The sequence below is a fragment of the Vicugna pacos genome, chromosome 33, assembly GCF_048564905.1.
Source record: "Vicugna pacos chromosome 33, VicPac4, whole genome shotgun sequence".
Taxonomy (NCBI): Eukaryota; Metazoa; Chordata; class Mammalia; order Artiodactyla; family Camelidae; genus Vicugna; species Vicugna pacos.
The window spans coordinates 19,332,501-19,353,862 of record NC_133019.1 but is presented as its reverse complement, the minus strand read 5'-3'; the positions used below and the strand labels follow the sequence as shown (position 1 = coordinate 19,353,862).

At 36.3% G+C, this 21,362-nt stretch overlaps 1 protein-coding gene across 11 annotated transcripts in view; it reads right to left on the bottom strand.

Moving 5' to 3' along the window:
- The window catches only part of C33H11orf65 (chromosome 33 C11orf65 homolog), a 258,094-nt gene that overhangs the window by 198,671 nt on the left and 38,061 nt on the right, over positions 1 to 21,362 (bottom strand). For 2 of the 11 annotated variants that reach the window (XM_072953899.1, XM_072953894.1), the window contains exons 11-15: positions 16,433 to 16,522; positions 12,612 to 12,704; positions 2,558 to 2,611; positions 2,227 to 2,427; positions 659 to 789 (exon numbers count right to left, since the gene is read on the bottom strand). In XM_072953899.1, the coding sequence (XP_072810000.1) occupies positions 659 to 789; positions 2,227 to 2,427; positions 2,558 to 2,611; positions 12,612 to 12,704; positions 16,433 to 16,522 (569 nt within the window). Of the gene's footprint in view, positions 1 to 658; positions 790 to 2,226; positions 2,428 to 2,557; positions 2,612 to 12,611; positions 12,705 to 16,432; positions 16,523 to 18,212; positions 18,326 to 19,808; positions 19,957 to 20,006; positions 20,168 to 21,362 lie in introns of those variants that run through there. The other 9 variants (XM_072953896.1, XM_072953897.1, XM_072953901.1 and 6 more) reach the window with 9 other exon arrangements.

Below are 21,362 nucleotides of genomic sequence, written 5' to 3'. Positions count from 1 at the left end.
GTATGAAAAGCTTTCTTTCATTTTCATTTTTAAAAGATATTTTTGGCAAGTCTATTGATACTATTTTTTCTTCTCAGGGATCCATTTTCCTGCTTCTTTGCATGCTTGTTAATTGATTACTATAGGGTAGAAACTGTGAATTTTATATGATTTTGAGTACTGGAGTTTTTTGTATTATTAAATATTTTGGTGCTTTGTTCTTGTATATAGTCAAGTTAACTTGGAAACAATTTGATTCTTTTGGGGCTTGCTTTTAATATTTATTACATAGGTCCAGAGTGACTTTTAAAGTAATCCATACAAGTCAGTTTCTTTAGGGGAGAAAGAAAGGTTTGGAAGTGTCTAGAGTGGGTCTAGAGGGTGAAATTAGAGTTGCTTCATATATAAGAGTAAATGCTTATTTACAATATCTGATGTTCCAATATAGCGATATCCTCAAGGTCAAAGAGAACCTGTCTTCTATCATTTATATCCCAGGGATTAACAGTGTCTAGTAGGCATTTATTAAATATTTGCTTTCTATATATTTTTAAAAATATACATGTAATTTTTCATCTTATGTTTAAAATAACATGTATTTATTTTAATAATTATAGCAATTAAAAAACTTAAAATACTGTATACTTCTTTAGTAAGTCTAAGTATTTCATCAACTTACATTTGCTTCATCCATTCTATTTTTCTAATTTTTCTTTTCTTTTCCATATCTTGCCTCCTCTTCAGTTTAGAGAAATGGAATTCACTTTCTCTTTTGTCTTCTACCATTACATTTTCAGTAGATGTCCAAAACTATTGAAAAATGAAAAATGAATACACAAAATATTGAATTACTGATTGTGAGGTTATCTGACTATAGGCAAGAATTTCTGGGTGTTCAATAGGAATATGCCAAGATAGAAACAGAGGAGAGGATAGACTCTTTCAAGACATTTCTAATTAAGTGAATGAATATTGCGCCTTCGGAAGCACCTGCCATAGAAAACCTGACAAAGTATTAGTATATTGAGATACTATTTAAGAAGTACTTATTGAAAGAATAAATGAATAGGCATATTCTAAGAGCATCTGTTTCTCCTAAGAGCAGACTTGATCATTAGGTGCTGTTGACTTTTAAAGACTCTAAGCCTCAAGGAATATAGACATCCTCCAAAAATACGTTAAGTCTCACCATTATGTCCCAAGACTCTGTGGTTCCCCCTGTATGACACTTGATATGAACTGGTTGCCTGTTTTCCTATTTCTAATTCATTCCTCCTCCCGCCACCACATACACATTAAATAAAAAGGAGAGTTTGCTACCCGCTACAACACTCTGAGTTTGCCCGAATTAAAGCACATATTTACTGCGCTGTACTGAAGTACCCTGTTTACTTGACTGTCTCCTTAATTAAAAGGCAAACTACTTGAGGAGAAGGACTATTCTTTTTACCATTGTTTCTCAAGCAACTAGTACAAAGCCTGACACCTGGCTGGTAGGCAATAAAGTTTGTTGAATGAATGAATGAATTCATACTTTGGTCATTCTCACTTTTCAAACTTAGTATAGTCAATACATTCTACAATCTGTATACCAGAGATTGAGGATTTGAATGAAGATACTTAAGGTGATATAAACAGACATCTAGAGCTATAGAACCAGATGGTGTTAACTTTTAAAATGTAAGCTTGCAAATATCCTTAGATAAAAATTATTTCCTCAAACAGGAGATTACATAAGAGTATCTATAGAAAAAGCCCCCAAATCACATATACACATTAGGAACTGTGTATATTTAAAATCACTCTGTTCAGTTCATATGAGTGCAGGTTAAATTTTCCAACACCATGAAAATCCAAATCATTTCCCACCCATATCTGCTGTTACCAGCTCTGTAAGAGAAAATGTCATATTATTCTCAAGAACCCCTACCTCTTGTCCAAGGATTAATACAGAGTCAGCAACATCTTCAGACTTGCTTTGTTATAAAGAAGGGAAATTGCTGAGTGCCAGAGAGTATCTAAAGATGGCCTAGATTCAAAGCTGATTATTAAAAGTAAAGCAAATGTTAAAAAAAGATATATGCTGTACTCAGAGTGTATCAGTAACCCCAGAGTAGCTAACTTAAGAAATTTTAGCAGTTAAATTAGTAGGATGTACTATTTTAAAGTAATCTAAAAATTAATTTTCAAAAACATAGGTTTCTAAGCATCTACTATTCAAACCCATTACTATTTATATTTTCTTACTCTTTCAGAAACAGGCCTCCAGCCATTGTTCTCCACACGACGATAGCAGCCACTATAACCCTCTTCCTGAAGACGATCACTTTTATTATGAGATGCATATTTTGCGGGCAGTTTTGTGTAATCTCTAGGGCTGTTAGCACACAAATCTTCGATATGTCTGTGAGTGAAAATTTTGTAATATATTTCAGGTGGAAATTTAACCTGTAGGTGGAAAAGTCCAAAGACCACGGTAACTTAATTGCAAAAATGGTTAATGTTTTTAAAAATTGCATCTTTTAAATTTCAAATAAATGTGCTTTAGATTGCTACATAAAATTTTATCCATACTTACACCACCTAATCTGAATCGTACATTGATGCCAGCAGCAGCATCTAGAAGTTCTGCCTATAAAAACAAAATTACTCTTCAACATTCTGCATTTATCAGTGTACAACATCTCACTCTATTATGTTACAACAGTTGCTGAATATTATTTATGGAATAGCTGAAGTGGGTAAAACTGAAATAGTTAATTTTAAAACGCTTTGTAATGGAGGTACTGGGGATTGAATCCAGGACCTCACCCATGCTAAGCATGCGCTCTACCACTGAGCCAAACCCACCCCCCTCAAATAGTTAAATTTAAATAACAAAGTATCTTAGGATTTATTTTCTTATAGACACATAATAAGTAAGACAGTTTATATGATAACTGGGAAAGTGATACCAAACTATGTTTCCTTTCTATGTAATGTAAAAGTTTAAAAATGAAATGACTTTTTTATTCATAAAAATAAGTTCTTAAAAAGTCCTTAAATGTATGATTTTTCATATTAAATATTATCCTCCAGGTAAATTCAGAGAAAAAAATGTAACTGTTCAATGAATTTAACACCAGATGATCTTTCTTAACTAGTTTTTATTAAATCAAATATCCATGTTTAAATTTTATAAGAATTGTGTATAATTGGTCTTCTAAATTTTAGTGCCCCCACACCAAGTAGAAAGTAGAGAAAAAAATTCTTGGTCTTCAATATGGCCCTTAATATATTAATTTAATGAGAAAATAGATGTTATCCTAAATGGCCCAGCCTGAAAGACAATTAGTCTTGCACAATTTTCTCCTGACTAAAAATTATACATACACACATATGATCCCTGACTTAATTTTTGACTTCATTATATGCAAAAGTGATACTGAATTTAGTAGAAACCATATGACTAATTTTGAATTTTGATCTTTTCCCAGGCTAACAATATGCTGTATGATATTCACTCTGTCCTGTGATGCAGTGTGCCACACCATCACAAGGGTAAACAATCAATACACTTAAAACCATTCTGTACCCATATAACCATTTTGTTTTTCACTTTTGGTACAGTATTCAACACATTACATGAAATATTCAACACTTTATTATAAAATAGGCTTTGTGGTAGATGACTTTGCCCAACTGTAGGTTAATGTAAGTGTTCTGAACACAGTTAAGGGGCTGATCATATAAATCTGATCAGAGATTGAGCTGTGTCAAGTCTGGATGGCAGATTTAGTAATCTCTGTCTGGTCTGTCCACTTTCAATTTTTCCCTGTTTATTGATAGGTTTTGGCAGGTCTCTATCTCCTCAACCATGAAATAATGTGGGAGATTCAGTTACACTCTTTGGAAGACCTCAGCTTAAACCTTTATCCTGCTACCACCTGTAGATTCAATTGGGGGTGGGGGGTAGGCTGTGTGTTTGAAGCAAGTCCCTTCCTTCTAGCATGACTTTGTCTCCTAAGTTTATGAGAGACTGTATTTATTGGAATAATGTTATTTAAGGTGGACTGAGATTAGTTGTAAATGTTCACTCAAAACTCTAGGGCAACCAAAAAATAAAAGAAGTATAATTAATATGCTAAGAGAGGAGGGAAAATTTAATCATATAAAATGCTTAGTTAAAACCTGGAGAATGCAGCAAAAAAAGAAACAAAGAACAAGTGCAACAAATAGAAAACAGTAACAAATATAGTAGATATCAAACTATGTGAGTAATCTACTTTAAATGTCAATGCACTAAATATACCAATTAAAAGGCAGAGATTGTCAGAGTGGATAAAAAAATTAGACCGAACCATATGTTGTCTACAAAAAACCCACTTTAATTATAAAGACACAGATAGGTTAAAAGAAAGGGGATGGAGAAAGAGAAAGCATACTAAAACTAATCAAATGAAAGATGAGAAGCTGTGTTAATTTCGGTCAAAGCCAAATTCAGAGCAAGGAAAATTATCAGAGATGTAGAGGGGCATTGCATGATGATAAAGTGGTCAATTCTCTAAGAAAATAGGAAAATACCTAATGTTTATGCACCTAACAATAAAGCATCAGAATATGTTAGGAAAAAACTGGTAGAACTACAAGGAGATGTAGAGGAATTCACTATTATGGCTGGAGAATTCAACACCCCTCTATCAACCAGTAATTAACATAGTCAGCAGACAAAAAATTAATAAGGGCATAACTAAACTGAACAATGTCATCAATCAACTGGATCTAATTAACATTTATAGACCACTTCTTCCAACAACAGCAGAATATATATTCTTCTCAAGTTCACACGGAACACTTACCAAGACAGAACACATTATGGGCCATAAAAAACACCTTAACAAATGTAAAAGAACAGAACTCATATAAAGTATGCTCTAGACCCCAATGAACTTAAATTAGAAATCAGTAACAGAAAGATAGCTAGAAATTCCCAAAACCTGGAAAATAAACAACACACCTCTAAACAACAAATGGGTCAAATAAGAAATCTCAAGAGAAATTTAAAAATGTTTTGAAGTTACAATAAATATACAACTTCAAATTTGTGAGATGGAGCAAAAACAACGCTTAGAGGAACATTTACAGCATTGAATGTGTGTATTAGAGAACAAGAAAGATCTGAAACCAGGAATCTAAGTTTTCACTGTAAGAAACCAGGAAAAGAAAGCAAAATAAATCTAAGGTGAGCAAAAAAAAAAAAAAAAAATAGAACAGAAATCAATGAACTCAAAAACAGGAAATCAATAGAGAAAATAAAAGAAACTAAAATTTGGTTCCTTGAAAAGATTACTGAGTAAGCTTATGGTCAAGCTAACTAAAAAAGGGAGAGAGAGAGAGAGAGCACAAAATACTAATATCAGAAATGAAAAGGGGGCCATCACTACTGATTCCATGGACACTAAAAGGATAATGTACAAATATTATGAACAACTCTATGCCCACAAATTCGATAACCTAAACTAAATGGATAATTCCTTAAAAGACACAACATACCAAAATTCACACAAGGAGAAATATACAATCTGAATTGACAAATATCTACAAAGAAATTGAATCAATAATTAACCTTTCAAATCAGAAATTACCAAGCCCAGAAGGGTTTCACAGGGTAGTGGAAATCACCCAAGCTGAACAGATAAAACAAAAAGAAATTTTAAAAAATGAGGATAGTTTAGGAGACCTCTGGGACAACATCAAACACACTAACATTTGCTTATGGGGTCCTAGAAGAAGAAAGAGAGAAACAAACAGGCAGATAACTTATTTAAAGAAATAATAGTTGAAAACTTCCCTAAATGGAGGAAGGAAACAGATATCCAGGTCCAGCAAGCATAGAGTCCACAACAAGACACACTGTAATTAAACTAGCAAAAATTAAAGATAAAAGAGAATGTTAGCAGCAGCAAAGGAAAAACAACTAGTTACATACAAAGGACTTCCCATAAGACTATCAGCTGACTTTTCAGAAGAAACTTTGTAGGCCAGAAGGGTGTGGCACAATATATTCTAGGTAATAAAAGAAAAAAACTACAACCAAGATTACTCTACAGGGCAAGGCTATCATTCAGATTTGAGGTAGATATAGAGGTTAACAGACAAGCAGAAGCTAAAAGAGTTCAGCACCACTAAACTGGCTTTACAAGAAACGTTAGAGGGACTTTTCTAGTAAAGACAAGACCACAATTAAAAATATGAAAATTATTAAAGAAAAAATCTAATTGTTAAAGACAACACACAATAAAGGTAGTAGATCAACCATTTATAAAGCTAGTAGGAAGAGTAAAAGACAAAAGTGGTAAAAATCTAAATCCACAACAAGGAGTTAAAGGATACACAAAACAAAAAGATGTAAAATAAATAAAAAACATTAAACATGAGGGGGTGGGGGAAGTGCAAATGCAGGGTGTTATAATGCATTCAAAATTAAGAGATCATCAAGTTAAAAAAATACATATATACACACACACTCACACATCTCGTGGTAACCACAAACCAAAGAACTGTAATAGACACACACACAAAAGGAGAAAGAAACCCAAAGTAACTTAAAGATAGCCATCAAATTACAAGAGAAGAGAGCAAGAGAAGAAAGGAATGAAAAAGAACCATAAAAACAACCAGGAAACATATAACAAATAGTAATAAATGTATACCTATCAATAATTATTTTAAATGTACATGGACTAAGTTCTCCAATCAAAAGATACAGGGTGGCTGAATGGATAGAAAAACAAGACCTAGGTATATGCTGCCTACAAGAGACTCACTTCTGATCTAAAGACACATACAGACTGAAAGTGATGTGATGGAAAAGGTGTTCAATGCAAATGGAAATCAAAAGAAAGCCAGGTATCAATACTTAGACAAAACAGACTTTAAAACAAGGGCTGTAACAAGAGACAAAGAAGGACATTACATAACGATAAAGAGATCCATCCAAAAATAATATACAACAATTATAAATACAGACGCATCCTTCCCAACACTTAAGGAAGAAATAACACTCAATGTTTTAAAAAAAATCAAGAAAATAAACGGAGAAGAAACATTTCCCAACTTTTTTAGGATGCCAGCTAGATCTGATACCCAAATCTCACAGAGACAGGACAAGAAAGTAAATTACACGTTCTGCATGAACATAGGTGGAAAACTTTAAACAAAATATTAGCAAACTAAATTCAGTGATATTTTTTAAAGTACTTATCCTTTGTGTTTTAACATTACAACTCAAATATGTGTGTTGTAGGAATGCTATGTGAGTTTAACATTCAAAGAAAAACAATATCTCAATTAAAGCAGAAAAATGTCTCATAAAATCTGACATCCATTCTTGGTATCAGAAAAAGAAAAAAACCTCTTTTAGCCCAGTAATAGAAGGAAACTTTTTTAATCAGATAAAAGATTTTTTTAAATAAAAAAAGCCTATAGCATACCTTTTACTCGATGAAATATTGGGCCTTCTCCCTTTGAAATTAGGAATGAGACAGTGGTTGACCAATTAACTCAAGATGCTAGTTAGTGCAGAAAGGCAAGAAAATAAAATAAACTGTATAATGTTTGGAAAGGAAAAAATAAAACTCATTATTTGAGGATGATATGCTTGTTTATGGAGAAAATCCTAAAGAATGTATGTATAAGTTATTAGAATTAATAAATGAGCATAGCAATGCACCTGGGAACAAAGCTAATAAATAAAAATTGGTTGTCTTCCTATATAGCAGCAACAGAAATTGGAAAATAGAAAGCCTCTAATTACCATTTATAGGAGCATGAAAAGGCAAGATATAAATCTAACAAAAGATGTGCAAGTCCTCTACATAGAAATTACAGAAGAGCTAACTAATGTTTCTGGTTGGGTTTCCTGGAAGGAGATGCTGATATGAAGTTTGGGGGCCACATGTTTATTGGGGATCACCACCTATGAAAGGAAGGAGAGGGAAGAACATGGATTGCAGTAAAGGCCCTGCAAAGCCTAGGCCAGTCTTACAGGGAACTCTAGAGGGAATACTGCCCAACAGCAGTCTGGTCTTAATATCCACGTCCTCAGCCCCACACACGGCTCCGCCACTGGATGTGGACTGCCCTGGAAGCAGCTGACCTAGAGGGAGGCAGCTCTGCAGGAGAAACTGAAGATGCTCACAGCTGGAGGCTGCCTGCTGATCGCACTCCCTCCAGCTGTGCAATGTCTTCTTGTGAAGAGGACGCTGGGTGGCACATTTCCACGTTTCCACAAATGTTCGTGTACTGTAGACCTAAATATTGGTAAGACATCAGTTTTCCTAAAATAGATCTAACTATTCAATGCAATCTCAATCAAAATTCCAAGAGAATTTTAAACGTTTTTAAAAAAATCGTGATGAAATACACATGCTAAACATAAGTTTATCACTAGCGACATTTCGTACATTCACAATATTGTACAGACAATATTTCCAAAACATTTTAGTCGCTCCAAAAGGGAGCTCTACTCCCATTAAGCAGTCACTCCCCTTCCGCTCTCCCACCTAGCCTCTGGCAATCACTAATCTGCTTTCTTTCTTTCTTTTTTTCCTTTAAAAAAAATATTCTCTATTTGTTCAGACATCCCCATGTATCGTCCTCCTCAGCCTTATCCTTCCCAGGCTTTTGGGTCTGCCTGTTCGTGTCCTGTCTGCCATCCCTTGCCTCACATGGCTGTGGGCAGTATATGATTTTGAAGGCTGGAAGCTGGCCCAGCCCTGGCACTGCATGGAAGCAGGTGAAACAAAGGCAAGTCTCTGTGCAGGTCCCTCAGGGAATCGCCAGACAAGTCAAAATACACAACCACAACTTTTGAGAACAAGGTCTGTATTTGACCCCCTGGCCCCAGCAAGCCATACCAGGAATGTGAACTTTTGTCTCCACAGAGGCCATTAAGCTGGGAAACGGGGGATGTCAGGTAGGTAAGCAAAAACACCAGTGTTTCTTTACCAAAATGTAGCAGCCTCTTTTTTCATTAAACACTTTCCTGGTTGCCTTAAGTTTTTTTTTTTTTAAATTAGATTCCTGAATTCTGATAAAGTTGATTCTGATAGTTATTCTTAAGAGCTCCCTGCTCCACTATTTTTCAAGATGGTGGAAGATTTTTTGTTTTGCACATGGAAATTGATAAGTTAATTCTAAAATTTACGTGGAAACACAAGCATCCAAGAGTAGCATGCAGAGTCTATGCAGAAGAAGTGTAAGATGGGAGTACTTCTTCACGACATAACAGACTTATAAAGCTATAGTGATTAATACACGGGTAGAAATTAGATTAATGGAATAGATACAGACAGATTCAGGAACAGACTCATACATAAATGGTTGCTTGGTTTATAATAAAAATGGCACCACAGAGCAGTGGAGAAAAGACTACCTTTTTAGTAAACAATGTAACATCAGTTGGATCTCTATATGGAAGAACATGAGAGCTGACTTCTGCATACACAAAAAATCCCAGGGGGACTGCAGATCTACTAGATATAAAAGGCAAATCAATAAAGCTTATATAAGAGACCATTTTCATGACCTCAGGGTTGAAAAAGTTCATTTTTATAAAGCATCAACCATACAGAAAAAGACTGATAAATTGGACTCCATTAAAATTAAGAACTCTGTTCATCAAAAGACAAATGAACCTAGAGGTGTAGAGGAAAGAAATTGGCTATAAAACGGTTAATTGCTGAAGCTGAGTGATGAGTATATGGTGGTTTATTACTTTATTCTTTCGACTTTTGTATATGTTTAAAATTTTTCATTAAAGAAATCAATGGAAAGACTATTGACAGTGACAAGTCAAATCACTGAGTGAAAAATGGTATGTGTGACATATAACTGAAAAAGGGCTTGTATAAAGAATACCCGGAGAACTGCTAAAAACCAGTAAGAATAAGAGAGACAACACACATGTACAAGGCACTTCAGAAAGGAGTGTTAGGGGCTCAGCTGATTTGGAGGAGAGAGAGCTGAAAGGTAGTTAGTAGCTGATTAAAGTAACAGGTGAAAAAGGAAAGAATGCCTTTAATCACTTAACTGTGAAGGTAACGATCAAGTCTAAAGAGCCCCAAATCAAAGGAAGCAGCAGACCCCCCTTGGGTGGGTGCCCTCTCACCGTTGAGGGGGTCCTGCACAAAGGCCCGGCTGTTTTACGTGTGGGGGGGTGTTGGGGGAGGGGTGGGAGAAAAATGGAGGGGGGAGGGTCAGGTAAGCTGATTCAGAGTGAGGAAAGTTTCTTCTAGATTTCCAAATAAGATCTCAGCAGAGGTGCCTGAAGACCTCTGCTCAAGGCCTCAGGTAAAGAAACTTAGGAGTGTAGGCGATGGGGCCAGGAACGTGCCTAAGAGCATGACCAGGGAGGGCCGGGGTCCTTGACTGTAACTCTGTTTAAAGAGTGTACTGCACCGACCGTGCACCGAGTCGAGTGTGATGCGGGGGCAGCTTTCCCCTGTGAGTCCTGGCAGGTAAAGCCTTGGTAATTGCCTGTGGTCAGGCCTGAAAAATCATATATAGAATTGTACACAGGAGCAGAACTCCTCAAAATGATGCTCAACTTCGTTAGTAATCAGGGAAGTGCAACATTAAAAATGACAATGTTAAGCCTTGGTGAGAATGTAGAGCACCGAGGATTCCCAAAGATTGCCGATGGTGAATATAAACTGGTATAATAACTTTGGAAAATAGTTTGGTGAATTCTTCCATCCAGCAATTTCATTTCTAGGTAGACTAGAAACCAAAAGAAATTCACAGACATGTAAACCAAGAGACATGAATACAAAGTCCCAGAAGTAGCATTTATGACAGCCTTGAACTGGAAAAAGTTCAAATGTCAATCTACTGTAGAAATGAATTACTAGCTGTATGCCCATAAAATGGAACACTGCCATCAATTCTATGAAATGAATGTACGTACCCAAACGATGTTGAATGAAAAAGCTAGAAACAAAAGTATACGATAGGATTCTATCATACATAGTTTTAAAAAAGAGAAAACTAAATTATAGTGGTAGGATTCAAAATAGTGGTTATCTTTTGGAAGAAGGGAGTTGGCAGTGATTTGCAGAGAACCTAAAGGCAGTGGTTTGAAGTATGAAAACACTGACCTGGGTGATGGTTACACAGGGGTTTGCTTGTGATGATTCATTGTTATAAATATTTTATGAATTTTTTACATGTGTGTAGTACTTTAATTTAAAAGTTTTTAAAAAGAAATACAAGCACATTTAATTTATAAAGTAGCCACACATTTTTAAGGGGGAAAAAGATGTTGTATCAATAAATAATGTCAAAGACTTAAACATAAGACAAGACACTATAAACCTCTTAGAAGAAAACATAGGCAAAACATTATCTGACATAAATGTCAGCAATGTTCTCCTAGGGAAATCTACCCAAGCAATAGAAATAAAAGCAAAAATAAACAAATGGGATCTAATTAAACTTATAAGCTTTGGCACAGCAAAGGAAAGCATAAGCAAAACAAAAAGACATCCTATGGAATGGGAGAAAATATTTGCAAAAGATGAGACTGACAAAGAGCTTAACTTCCAGAAATATAAACAGCTTATAGAATTTAATAAGAAAAAAACAAATCACCCAGTCCAAAAATGGGCAGAAGACCTAAACAAGAAATTCTCCAAAGAAGACATACAAATGGCCAAAAGGCACATGAAAAAATGCTCAATATTGCTTATTATCAGAGAAATGCAAATCAAAACTACAATGAGGTATAACCTCATACCAGTCAGAATGGCCATCATTTAAAAGTCCACAAATCATAAATGCTGGAGAGGATGTGGAGAAAAGGGAACCCTCCTACATTGTTGGTGGAAATAGAGTTTTGTGCAGCCGTTATGGAAAACAGCATGGAGATTCCTCAAATACAAAAATAAACTTACCATATGATCCAGCAGCAATCCCACTCCTGGGTATATATCCAGAGGGAACCCTACTTCAAAAAGATACATGCACCCCAATATTCATAGCAGCACTATTTACAATAGTCAAGACACGGAAACAATATAAATGTCCATCAGATGATTGGATACAGAACTTGCAGTATATTTATACAATGGAATACTACTCGGCCATAAAAAGAATAGAATAATGCCATTTGCAGCAACATGGATGGACCCGGAGACTGTGATTCTAAGTGAAGTAAGCCAGAAAGAAAAATACCATATATCACTTATATGTGGAATCTAAAATAAAAGACAAATGAACTACTTATAAAATAAAAACAGACTCACAGATATAGAAAATAAAATTACGGTTATTGGAGGGGGGCAGGGGACGGGGGTGGGAAGGGATAAATAGGGAGTTCGAGAGTTACAGATACTAAGCACTATATATAAAATAGATAAACAACAAATACACACTGTACAGCACAGGGAACTATATTCAGTATCTTGTAGTAACATGGTGAAAAAAGAATATGAAAATGAATATATGTTTCTTCATGTATGACTGAAGCATTGTGCTGTACACCACAAATTGACACAACATTGTAAACTGACTGTACTTCAATAAAAAATAAATAAATAAATAAATAAATAAATAAATAAATAAATAAATAAATAAATTTAATAAATCCTTACCTCTTTAGGATTAATATATCTCACTATCTGACGTGGCTCCCCTTGTCTTCTTATATTAATCAGACTTTTTAAATGTTGGAACACAGCAACATTCTAAAAGTTCAAACACATAAGATTTTATGGTCAAAACTGGGTTTTCTACCTCTAATTAGCTTTTTACCTAACTAGGGCAAAATAAGTAAAAAGCATAAAACAGATTTGCATATGTAAACTTGATTTTAGAAACATTATCCACTTAGGGTTTGCTTTGACAAGCCAGGCAATATTGGTATTATTCTCACAGAGTTTTACTCTTAAATTTATAATTGTTTTACTAGCAACTATAAAGAAAATCTCCAGAACTTTGGCTGTGACACTTTTGCATAATCCAGAGTAATCTAGCAGAAAGACAAGATGCAGTTTAGCAGTCAAGAACACTGAGCATGGCATAATATTGTCATGGTTTAACTGTTAGTACTTACTAGCTGTGTGATCCTAAACAAGTTGCTCAGTTTCTCACCTAAAATATGGGAGCTATGGTTGGGAGTAAATGAGTTAATATTTGTAAAGCACTTAGAACAACTTCTGGCACAAGAAATCTCTCAATAAATATTATCATATTATCATTACAGATTCCTCCTCATTCCTGTAGTAATTCCACTGATTTACAAACCTTATCTACTTTTCATGTTAGCACAAATTTAGTCAAACAACTGTGAATAATCCTTCTATCTTGGAAATCTATTTCTTTGGTAATCCTCTCCTCATACCTTATCCCCCTGCCCCAAAACCCTTAATAGCTCTTGGTAAACTTCTCCCCACTGTTTACTCATGTTAAATCAAATCAAACAAATTCAAGTTGCAGTAATCCATAATACCAATATGACAATTGGAAGTCCCACTGCAATTGCCTGTGGAAGATGGTGCGGCCCACATCAACAGAAATAATATTGTTTCTGAAAGGAAGATGTAAAGGAAGATGATTTTCTTAAGTAAAACCCCAAATTGGGTATCAAGAATAATTTATGATGGTTTAAATGTGAATAGTATCTTCTAAACGTATAGATTATTGCATCAAGCCACCCTCAAACTCAGTGACTTAAAGTAACAACCACTTTCTGTGGGGACGACAGGGAATTTCTGCTGTTCCTGTTTGGACGTGTGTATCTGGCCGTGGTGACCTGCGAGACCAGCTGGAGCTGGGTGATTTACTCTGGCCTCACACACATTTTCGGGTCTTCAGCTTGCATTGTTGGAACATCTGGAACTTTTGGGACTCTTTCTCTACATAGACTTTCAGTCTGAATTTCTTCATAGCATGTGTATTTCAAAGTACCAGAGGAAAAACAGCAAGGCTTCTCTTGAGCATCTCTTACTCTGAATTCTATTTGTCAAACTCAGGACCTCCCAGGCCTCAGGACATCAAGTACAAAGTGTGACCCATAGGAGATTCCATATATAGTATCACTCAGGGGTGGCCCTGAAGAGAAATACTTCTAGGGTACAGAATTCAAGCAGTGTACCTGGTTGTCTATTGTGCATAGAAGGAAAAAATGGCCAGAGGTACGGATCTATGGGCGGGTAGTAACTGATAGTTTGACTGGATGGTCAGGGATTTGGAAGGAATGTGATTAGAAAACTGGTGACAAAAAGGTCTGGGGAAGAGGCCAGACCCTTGCAAATGCACATCAAGTGTGAAGATAAGTGTGTCCCATGTCAATACTCACCAAAGAACAATCTCAGTAGAGCAGAATATTAATAATCAAGTGGGCAAGATGACTTATTCTTTAAAAATCAGTCAGTCTTTTTTCCTAGCCACTGCTCCCCTTGCCCAGTGGGCTCATGAGCAAAGCGGCCATGGCAGCAGGAACGGAGGTTACTCACGGGCTCAGCAACATGGACTTTTACTCACCATATCTGGCTGAGTGCCCACTTTGCCAAAGCAGAAACCAACACTGAGCCCCTGATATGGTACCATTCCTCGAGGGAATTAGCCAGCTTCCTGTGGCACAATGATTAGTTGGAACGCTTCCATTTTGGAAGGGACAACACTTGATTGTCATCGTAACTGATACTTTATCCTCCTGGGCGCACAATATTCCTACAAACACCACCGTCTGTGTACTTTCAAAATGTTCTGTTCACTTGTCATTGTATTCCACATAACACTGCTTCTGACCAGAGAACTTGCTTCACAGCAAAGGTAGCACATGAGTGGGTCTATGCTCATGAAACTCACTTTGCCTTGTTCCCTATGACTGTAAAGTACCTGGCCTGGTAGAATGGTGGAATGGCATTTTGAAGACTCAGTTACAGTTAGAGTTCCAGTGACAAGACTTTTCAGACTAGGGTGATTTCCTTCATGTTATAAAATATGCTCTGAGTCAATAACCAACAAAAGACGGTATTTCTCCCACCGCCAGCATTTATGAGTCTGAAAATTAAATGGTGGAAGTGAAAGTGGCGCTCTCTCAATATTCTAATAACCCACTACTGAAAAGTTTGCTTCCTGTCCTTGTACCATTGGGTTCTGTGGATATAAAGGTCTTAGCACCCATAGGAGGACATGTTTCCACCAAGGTAAACACCAATAATTCCACTAAAATCGAAGCTGCTACTGTCACCTGGCCATTTTGGGTTCCTCATGCCAATGAACTAACAGCCCCCTCAAAAGGGGGTTCCCTTACAAGAGGAAAAAGGGCCCGTTTAAGTGAAAGAGGGGAGAGAAGAGTCAGCACTAGAGTGATATGATGTGAGAAAGAGTCAGTAGGTCATTACTGGCTTTGAAGATGGAAGGAGGCCACGAGCCAAGGAATGTGGGCAGCCACTAACAGCTGGAAAAGTCATGAAAACAAATTCTTCCCTAGAGCCTCCAGAAAGAGCACAGCTCTGTTGACATCTTGATTTTAGTGCAGTGAGATCCATTTCAGATTTTGACCTCCAGAATTATAAGATAATAAATTTTTGGTGTTTAAAGTTACTAAGATTTTGGTAATTTTTATAGCAGCAATAGGAAATTAATATGTGCCTAATCTTATATCTAGTATTTATATTACAATATATCATAGGTAGAGTATGACCCAAAAGGAAGAGGAGTAAGATGATGCATTTTAAAGGAAATATTTTTTAGCGTTGGAAATCAATAGTTATGCCCCAGCATAGGTTTTATGGCGTTAACAGAGGCAACAGAGGCAAATAACAGAAGCTATTTTGCAAGATGTGATTAACTGACTTAAAGGTATTTTTGTGTACTAGAAACAGAGCCACACCACTTCATACAAAACTATCAGGAACAGAGTGCTGATACTATCCTAGAGACAAGAGTGAGTTTTAGCTCTTGGCTCTCACCTAACCCAGGATATCAACTTGGATATTCCTTATTGGATAAGGAGACCAGTTCTCCTCATACTAAAGCACAATGAGAAACTACGATATTAATCCAACTATGCTTTAAGTCCTCAAGAGTAGACATTCAATCAATATTTAATGAGTCAATATATCCCCAAAACTTGCTCACAATCTGATTCCAGAGTCAAGAAGTAAAGTTTTCAGAGGTGAAAGCCAAATGAGCCTGTTAGTGACACTTTCGCTGACAGCAGCCGTTATCAAAGTGCCGAGCTCAGACTCGGTACTCAGTACATCTTTGTGAGGCTACTGAGAGAATTACTTAATGTTAACTTTTTGAAACTTTAAAAATGTTTACTTATAAAGCAAAGAATGGTATACAACTGTTTAATATACTAAAAACTAATGAATTGTATACTTTAAACAGGTGAACCATATGATATACAAATTATATCTCAATAAAGTTGCAAAAAAAAAAAAACCCAAAGGAAACTCACAAGAAAACTTTTCCAGGCCTTCTGAATGACTATAGCAGCTTTATCCCTCTGTGTAAATTCTGATTCCTGTTTCCAAGCCATGTGAAAGTGCTAAAAGAAAATAAGTAAAGGAGTATATTTTGACTTTAAGTATATTTTAAATTAATTTATATACTCCATTATGAAACTGTCACTAGAACTCAATAAAAATCAAATAGAAAGTTGTATAAAGGGATTAATGAAAATGATATTTGGTATCAAAATAATTATAATAAAAATGGATACCTATCATTGATTGCCTAATATATTCTAATTTTTAACTGAAATATAGTTGATTTCCAATATTATATTAGTTTCATTATTTTTAAAGATTATACTCCTTAATGTTATTACAAAACAATGGCTAAATTTCCCTATGCTATAAAATGTATCCTTGTTGCTTATCTATTTTATACATAGTAATTTGTATCTCTTAATCACATACCCCTATCTTGTCCCTCCCCAAATCCTGCTCTCCACTGATAACCACTAGTTTGTTCTTTATATCTGTGAGTCTGTTTCTGTTTTGTTATATACATTTGTTTTACCATTTAGAGTCCATATACAAGCAATAACATAGAGTATTTATCTTTGATTTATTTCACTAAACATAATACTCTCTCGGTCCATTATTGCAAATGGCATTATTTCATTATTTTTTATGGCTGAGTAATATTCCACAGTAGCTATACACAACATCTTATTTATCCATTCATCTGTTGATGGACACTTAGGTTGCTTCCATATGTTGGCTATTGTAAATAATGCTGCTATGAACATTGGGGTGTATGTATCTTTTTAAATTTGTAACTTCATTTATAACTTCTTTTCCTCTACATTCAAATCAAATCAGTCACATACCTTTGAATACTTGTTATGTTTCTGACAGTGTACTAGGTATTTTATATACTATATTTATATTTTCTATACTACATCCTTGCATTTAAGGCAGTTCAATAGAGAAGCCATGTACACACATACACATGCACAGGTTTACAAACAACTGTGTGTTTGTGTATGTGTGTATTTTAATAAGATGGTAGACTGAGCACACATTTTCCCTTCTATCCTTCTAGAACCCAACTGAAGTGACAATATATATAAAGTTAACCCATAACATAGAGAAGGGAGTTCATGAGCAAATAAGAAATTTTATCTTATTTCTAGAAAATCAAAAATAATTGGTCGTATCCTGTTGGGAATAACTATGTAAAAGGCCTGCCTAGACACACTTCAAAGGGGCTCTAGTGAGAGAGCTGGCTTGTCATTGGAACCCTAGAAAGGATATCAATTAGGATTTAGCAATTTAAAAGGGCTGGAAAGAGAATGACTATAGACAACAGGGTTAATTGAAGATCTGTATATGGAATAGCTGTGCCAGTTGTCTCCACTGTCACTTCAAGTTCCAGAGCTGCAGGCAAGTAGATATTTACCATTAGTCAAAAATCTGCTGGTAGATGGATATTTACTGTTGGGCATAAAACAAACAAATCCTGAAGACTTATTTCCTTAAAAAATTCACATAAACTCTCTGGGAAAGCTAGTTCTAGTATGGATTTGGCACTCCACAGTAAAAACCCTCTTATTTTAGCATTTGAGAGATGCCTTGTTTAACTGATGGCTACCTGACCATACCCCACTCTGAGAAAGCCTGTTAATTAATTTATGCCACCTACTTCATAAAGCTCCAACGCAATCTTTCCACTTGTGAGTGTGGACAGCAGAAAAATGAGAGACTTACACAAAAGCATGTGAGACTCACACTAGTGCCCTAGGAAAACTGAGACAGGTCTTCATTCTTCATTACTAATAGACAACCAAGGATCACTTGATGTTTAAGGAAAATCAATGATGTGGAAAAAGAAATAATAGAATCTGAAGGAAAGAAAAATGGTAATCAATTTAGCTTAGATCAGTATGTTGAATGGCTTTAGGAGGGTTGTTTCTGGAGATAAAATTGTACCCCACGCAAAGAAAGGTATGACTGAGAAGATGAATTTAAAAAGAGGTTAGAAACTCTGAAAAAGAATTAATCATGCATAGTCATGGTTCAAATATAAGGCATATTAAAATACTGCTAAGAGGTAAAGAGAATACATTTGATCTTGATTTTGGATACATTCCACTTCAAGTGGTCCAGAGGGTGACTTCTAAATAGCATATTATGTGGCCATATAATTGAATAATTTATATAGTTCTAATAATGTAAATGCAGATTTTTTTCTATAATTTAAAATAGTTTAACCAAAATATGTGTACTTCTTTCAAATAAGTAAAATAACGTAGAACTTACACTAAAAAGCAAGTTTTTACCCCATGTCACTCTTTTCCACCTTCATACTCTAAAAGCAATAATACTTAACTATTTTTTGTTCTAGATCTTCTAGTCACTATTTCCATGCTTCTAAATAATATGCTTGTATAGTTAGATTTATCAACTTTAGAAGTGATTTGTTGACTTTCTGCAAAGATAATTAAGAATTTATCTTACTTATCTTCCAAAACCCTGCTTATCTTCCCTCTCAGAATCACACGTCATTATTTTTACTTCGTCTATTTCTTACCTTATTGCTTTAAAGAATATTTAAACCTTTGTCTCTTGTTCCATCATGCTAGCATAGATCACTTGACGACTCCTTACATATAGTAAGGATATAAATATCCCTATCCTTCTCTTCACATACCTTCCAAATATTCAAATCCCCAAATTCCATCACCTCTACTTGTCAATATTCACTTGGAGTTTTTCGAATATCCTGAATACAAGTCCTTTATTGAATATATGTATTGTGAGTATCATCTCCCAGGGTGCCTCACTGCTCTCTTAATGGTGTTTTTGTTAAGTCTTTAATTTCATAAAATCCAGTGTATCACTTGTTCTTTACAGTTAGTGTTGTCCGTGTCCATCTAGGAAATGTTTATCTAGAAGGCAGTGTCCTCAAGATGGTATCAAAGGTCATACCTGATTTCACTCCACCTCACAAGAAGATCAACTAAAGTCTCCATAGACAACACCCTTGTGAAAATACCAGAGCCCAGGAGTGAGGCTGAAGCACCGCCCCCCCTCCCCCAAGACTGCAAAGACCAAGAAGGACGGTATTAGAAGGGTCAGAAAAGCTTTTCACTTTCGCCTCTCCCCAAGGTCATCACTGTGCGGCACTAAAAGGGCCCCTTGGGCCTATGGATTCTTCAGTGGGAAGAGAAGGTGCAAGGGAGACATGCAGCTTCCCCAACACTGCAGGTTTCCTGTGAGGGGCACTCAGATCTTGCCTCACGGGGATCACTGGCGGAATCTGCAGGGCTCAGCCACTGGGGTTAGACAGAGACAGAGAAAAGGAGGGGCAGGGCTGACGGCAACCTGTGCTTTGATCTCAGCAGTTTGCCCTACTGCCGATACAAGCGCCTAAGCAGAGATCTCGCGGGTTCACCGAGGGCGCAGGGAGGAAACGCGGAAGAAGGGCTTAATCCCGGGCGACACCGGAAACGCGAGGACGGACGCCCAACAGGGGCTTCAGAGAAACGACACGTCCTAAGGGGAGCTGGGGATGGCGCGGACCTCCAGGACACGGGACCTTCAGCAACGGAACCAGGAGAGCCTCCTATCAGAGGCCCCAGAGGCAGGCCCATCCGGAGCGGTAGCGGCCGAGGGGTGGGGACACTATTCCCATCAGCTGCCAATCGCCGCCGGCCCAGAACCCGCTTGTGCCCTTGGTAACACCGCAGACGGAAATGACGCAATGCTAGTTCCGCTTCGTTGGACCGGTTCGGCCCCGTTGGCTCGGCCCCGCCCCTCGGCTGCGAGTTTTCAGCCCCGCCCTCCCGCTTGAAGCAACGCAAACGTGGTTGGATGTGTCGGAGGCTCCCACCGCGTTTGTCGGTGGCTTCCAGACAAAGGGTTTTGGAAGGGAAACCGAAGTGACTTTCTGCGAAATTGTGCTCAATACGTTATAAAGCCCGACTACTTCAACCAAGGACTTTAAAGATGTTGGAGAAATGTGGTGAATTCCTTTCTATTGAATTAATATATTCGTTTGTAAATAAAATAACCGGACCCTCCTAGCGATTTGACAGAGCCTGCGCGGGATCAAAGAATAAGTGACAGGTGACTGCAGCCCAATGCTATTTCTAAACTTAAGTTCTTCAGTTGATAAAACCTAAACCAGTTTTTAAGTGAAAACAGGTGACTTCTTAATTGAATTCCCAGGTAACTTTACACAAATACTGCAGATCTAAAGTAAGTTTGATTTGCTCGAATTCTGAATAACTCAGACTTGGCAATGCTTTAGTTTGTCACTTATTGCTATGCCAAATAATCTTGTTCAGAAACTGCCCGGTTCTGCTGTTTCCCTCCTATGGTCATATATGTATTACAATTAGTTTGTAAGGAAGATTAACGTCTAGGAGAAAACACCTGAAGAAAATGTTCTCTGTGTAATACAGAATTGTACAGAAGAACTTGCCTAAAGGCTAATTCATTGACTCACTGAGCTTTCAGAGTTCTCTAAAATCGTTATCACAAACCAAAGTAAGCAGGAGGTGTGAGCTTTAGTTCCCTTTCGTGTAGTTACTTGATGCATTAATACATAGTAGCTCTGAAAAATAAACTATAAACTATAGTCATGGAAATAGTATGTGTACTTGTACTTTCTGTTTATATATTACTTTAAAAATACGCCCTACATATTTTTAATGAAGTGCCAGTCTGAATTACTAAAAAAAAAAAAAAGATTATGATGGTTACTGTTTGAGCATGTATTATTTTACCTTTAACCTGATCCAGAAGAATTCAGTAATTTCTTAGTAAAAGGCTCAGACCTTTTTTCTGCTGCACTAATAATACATGTAAAACTATAATTTTTAAAAAAGAGAAAGTATCTTTAAAGTATCCACAAAGGATCAGTAAGGCTAAAAA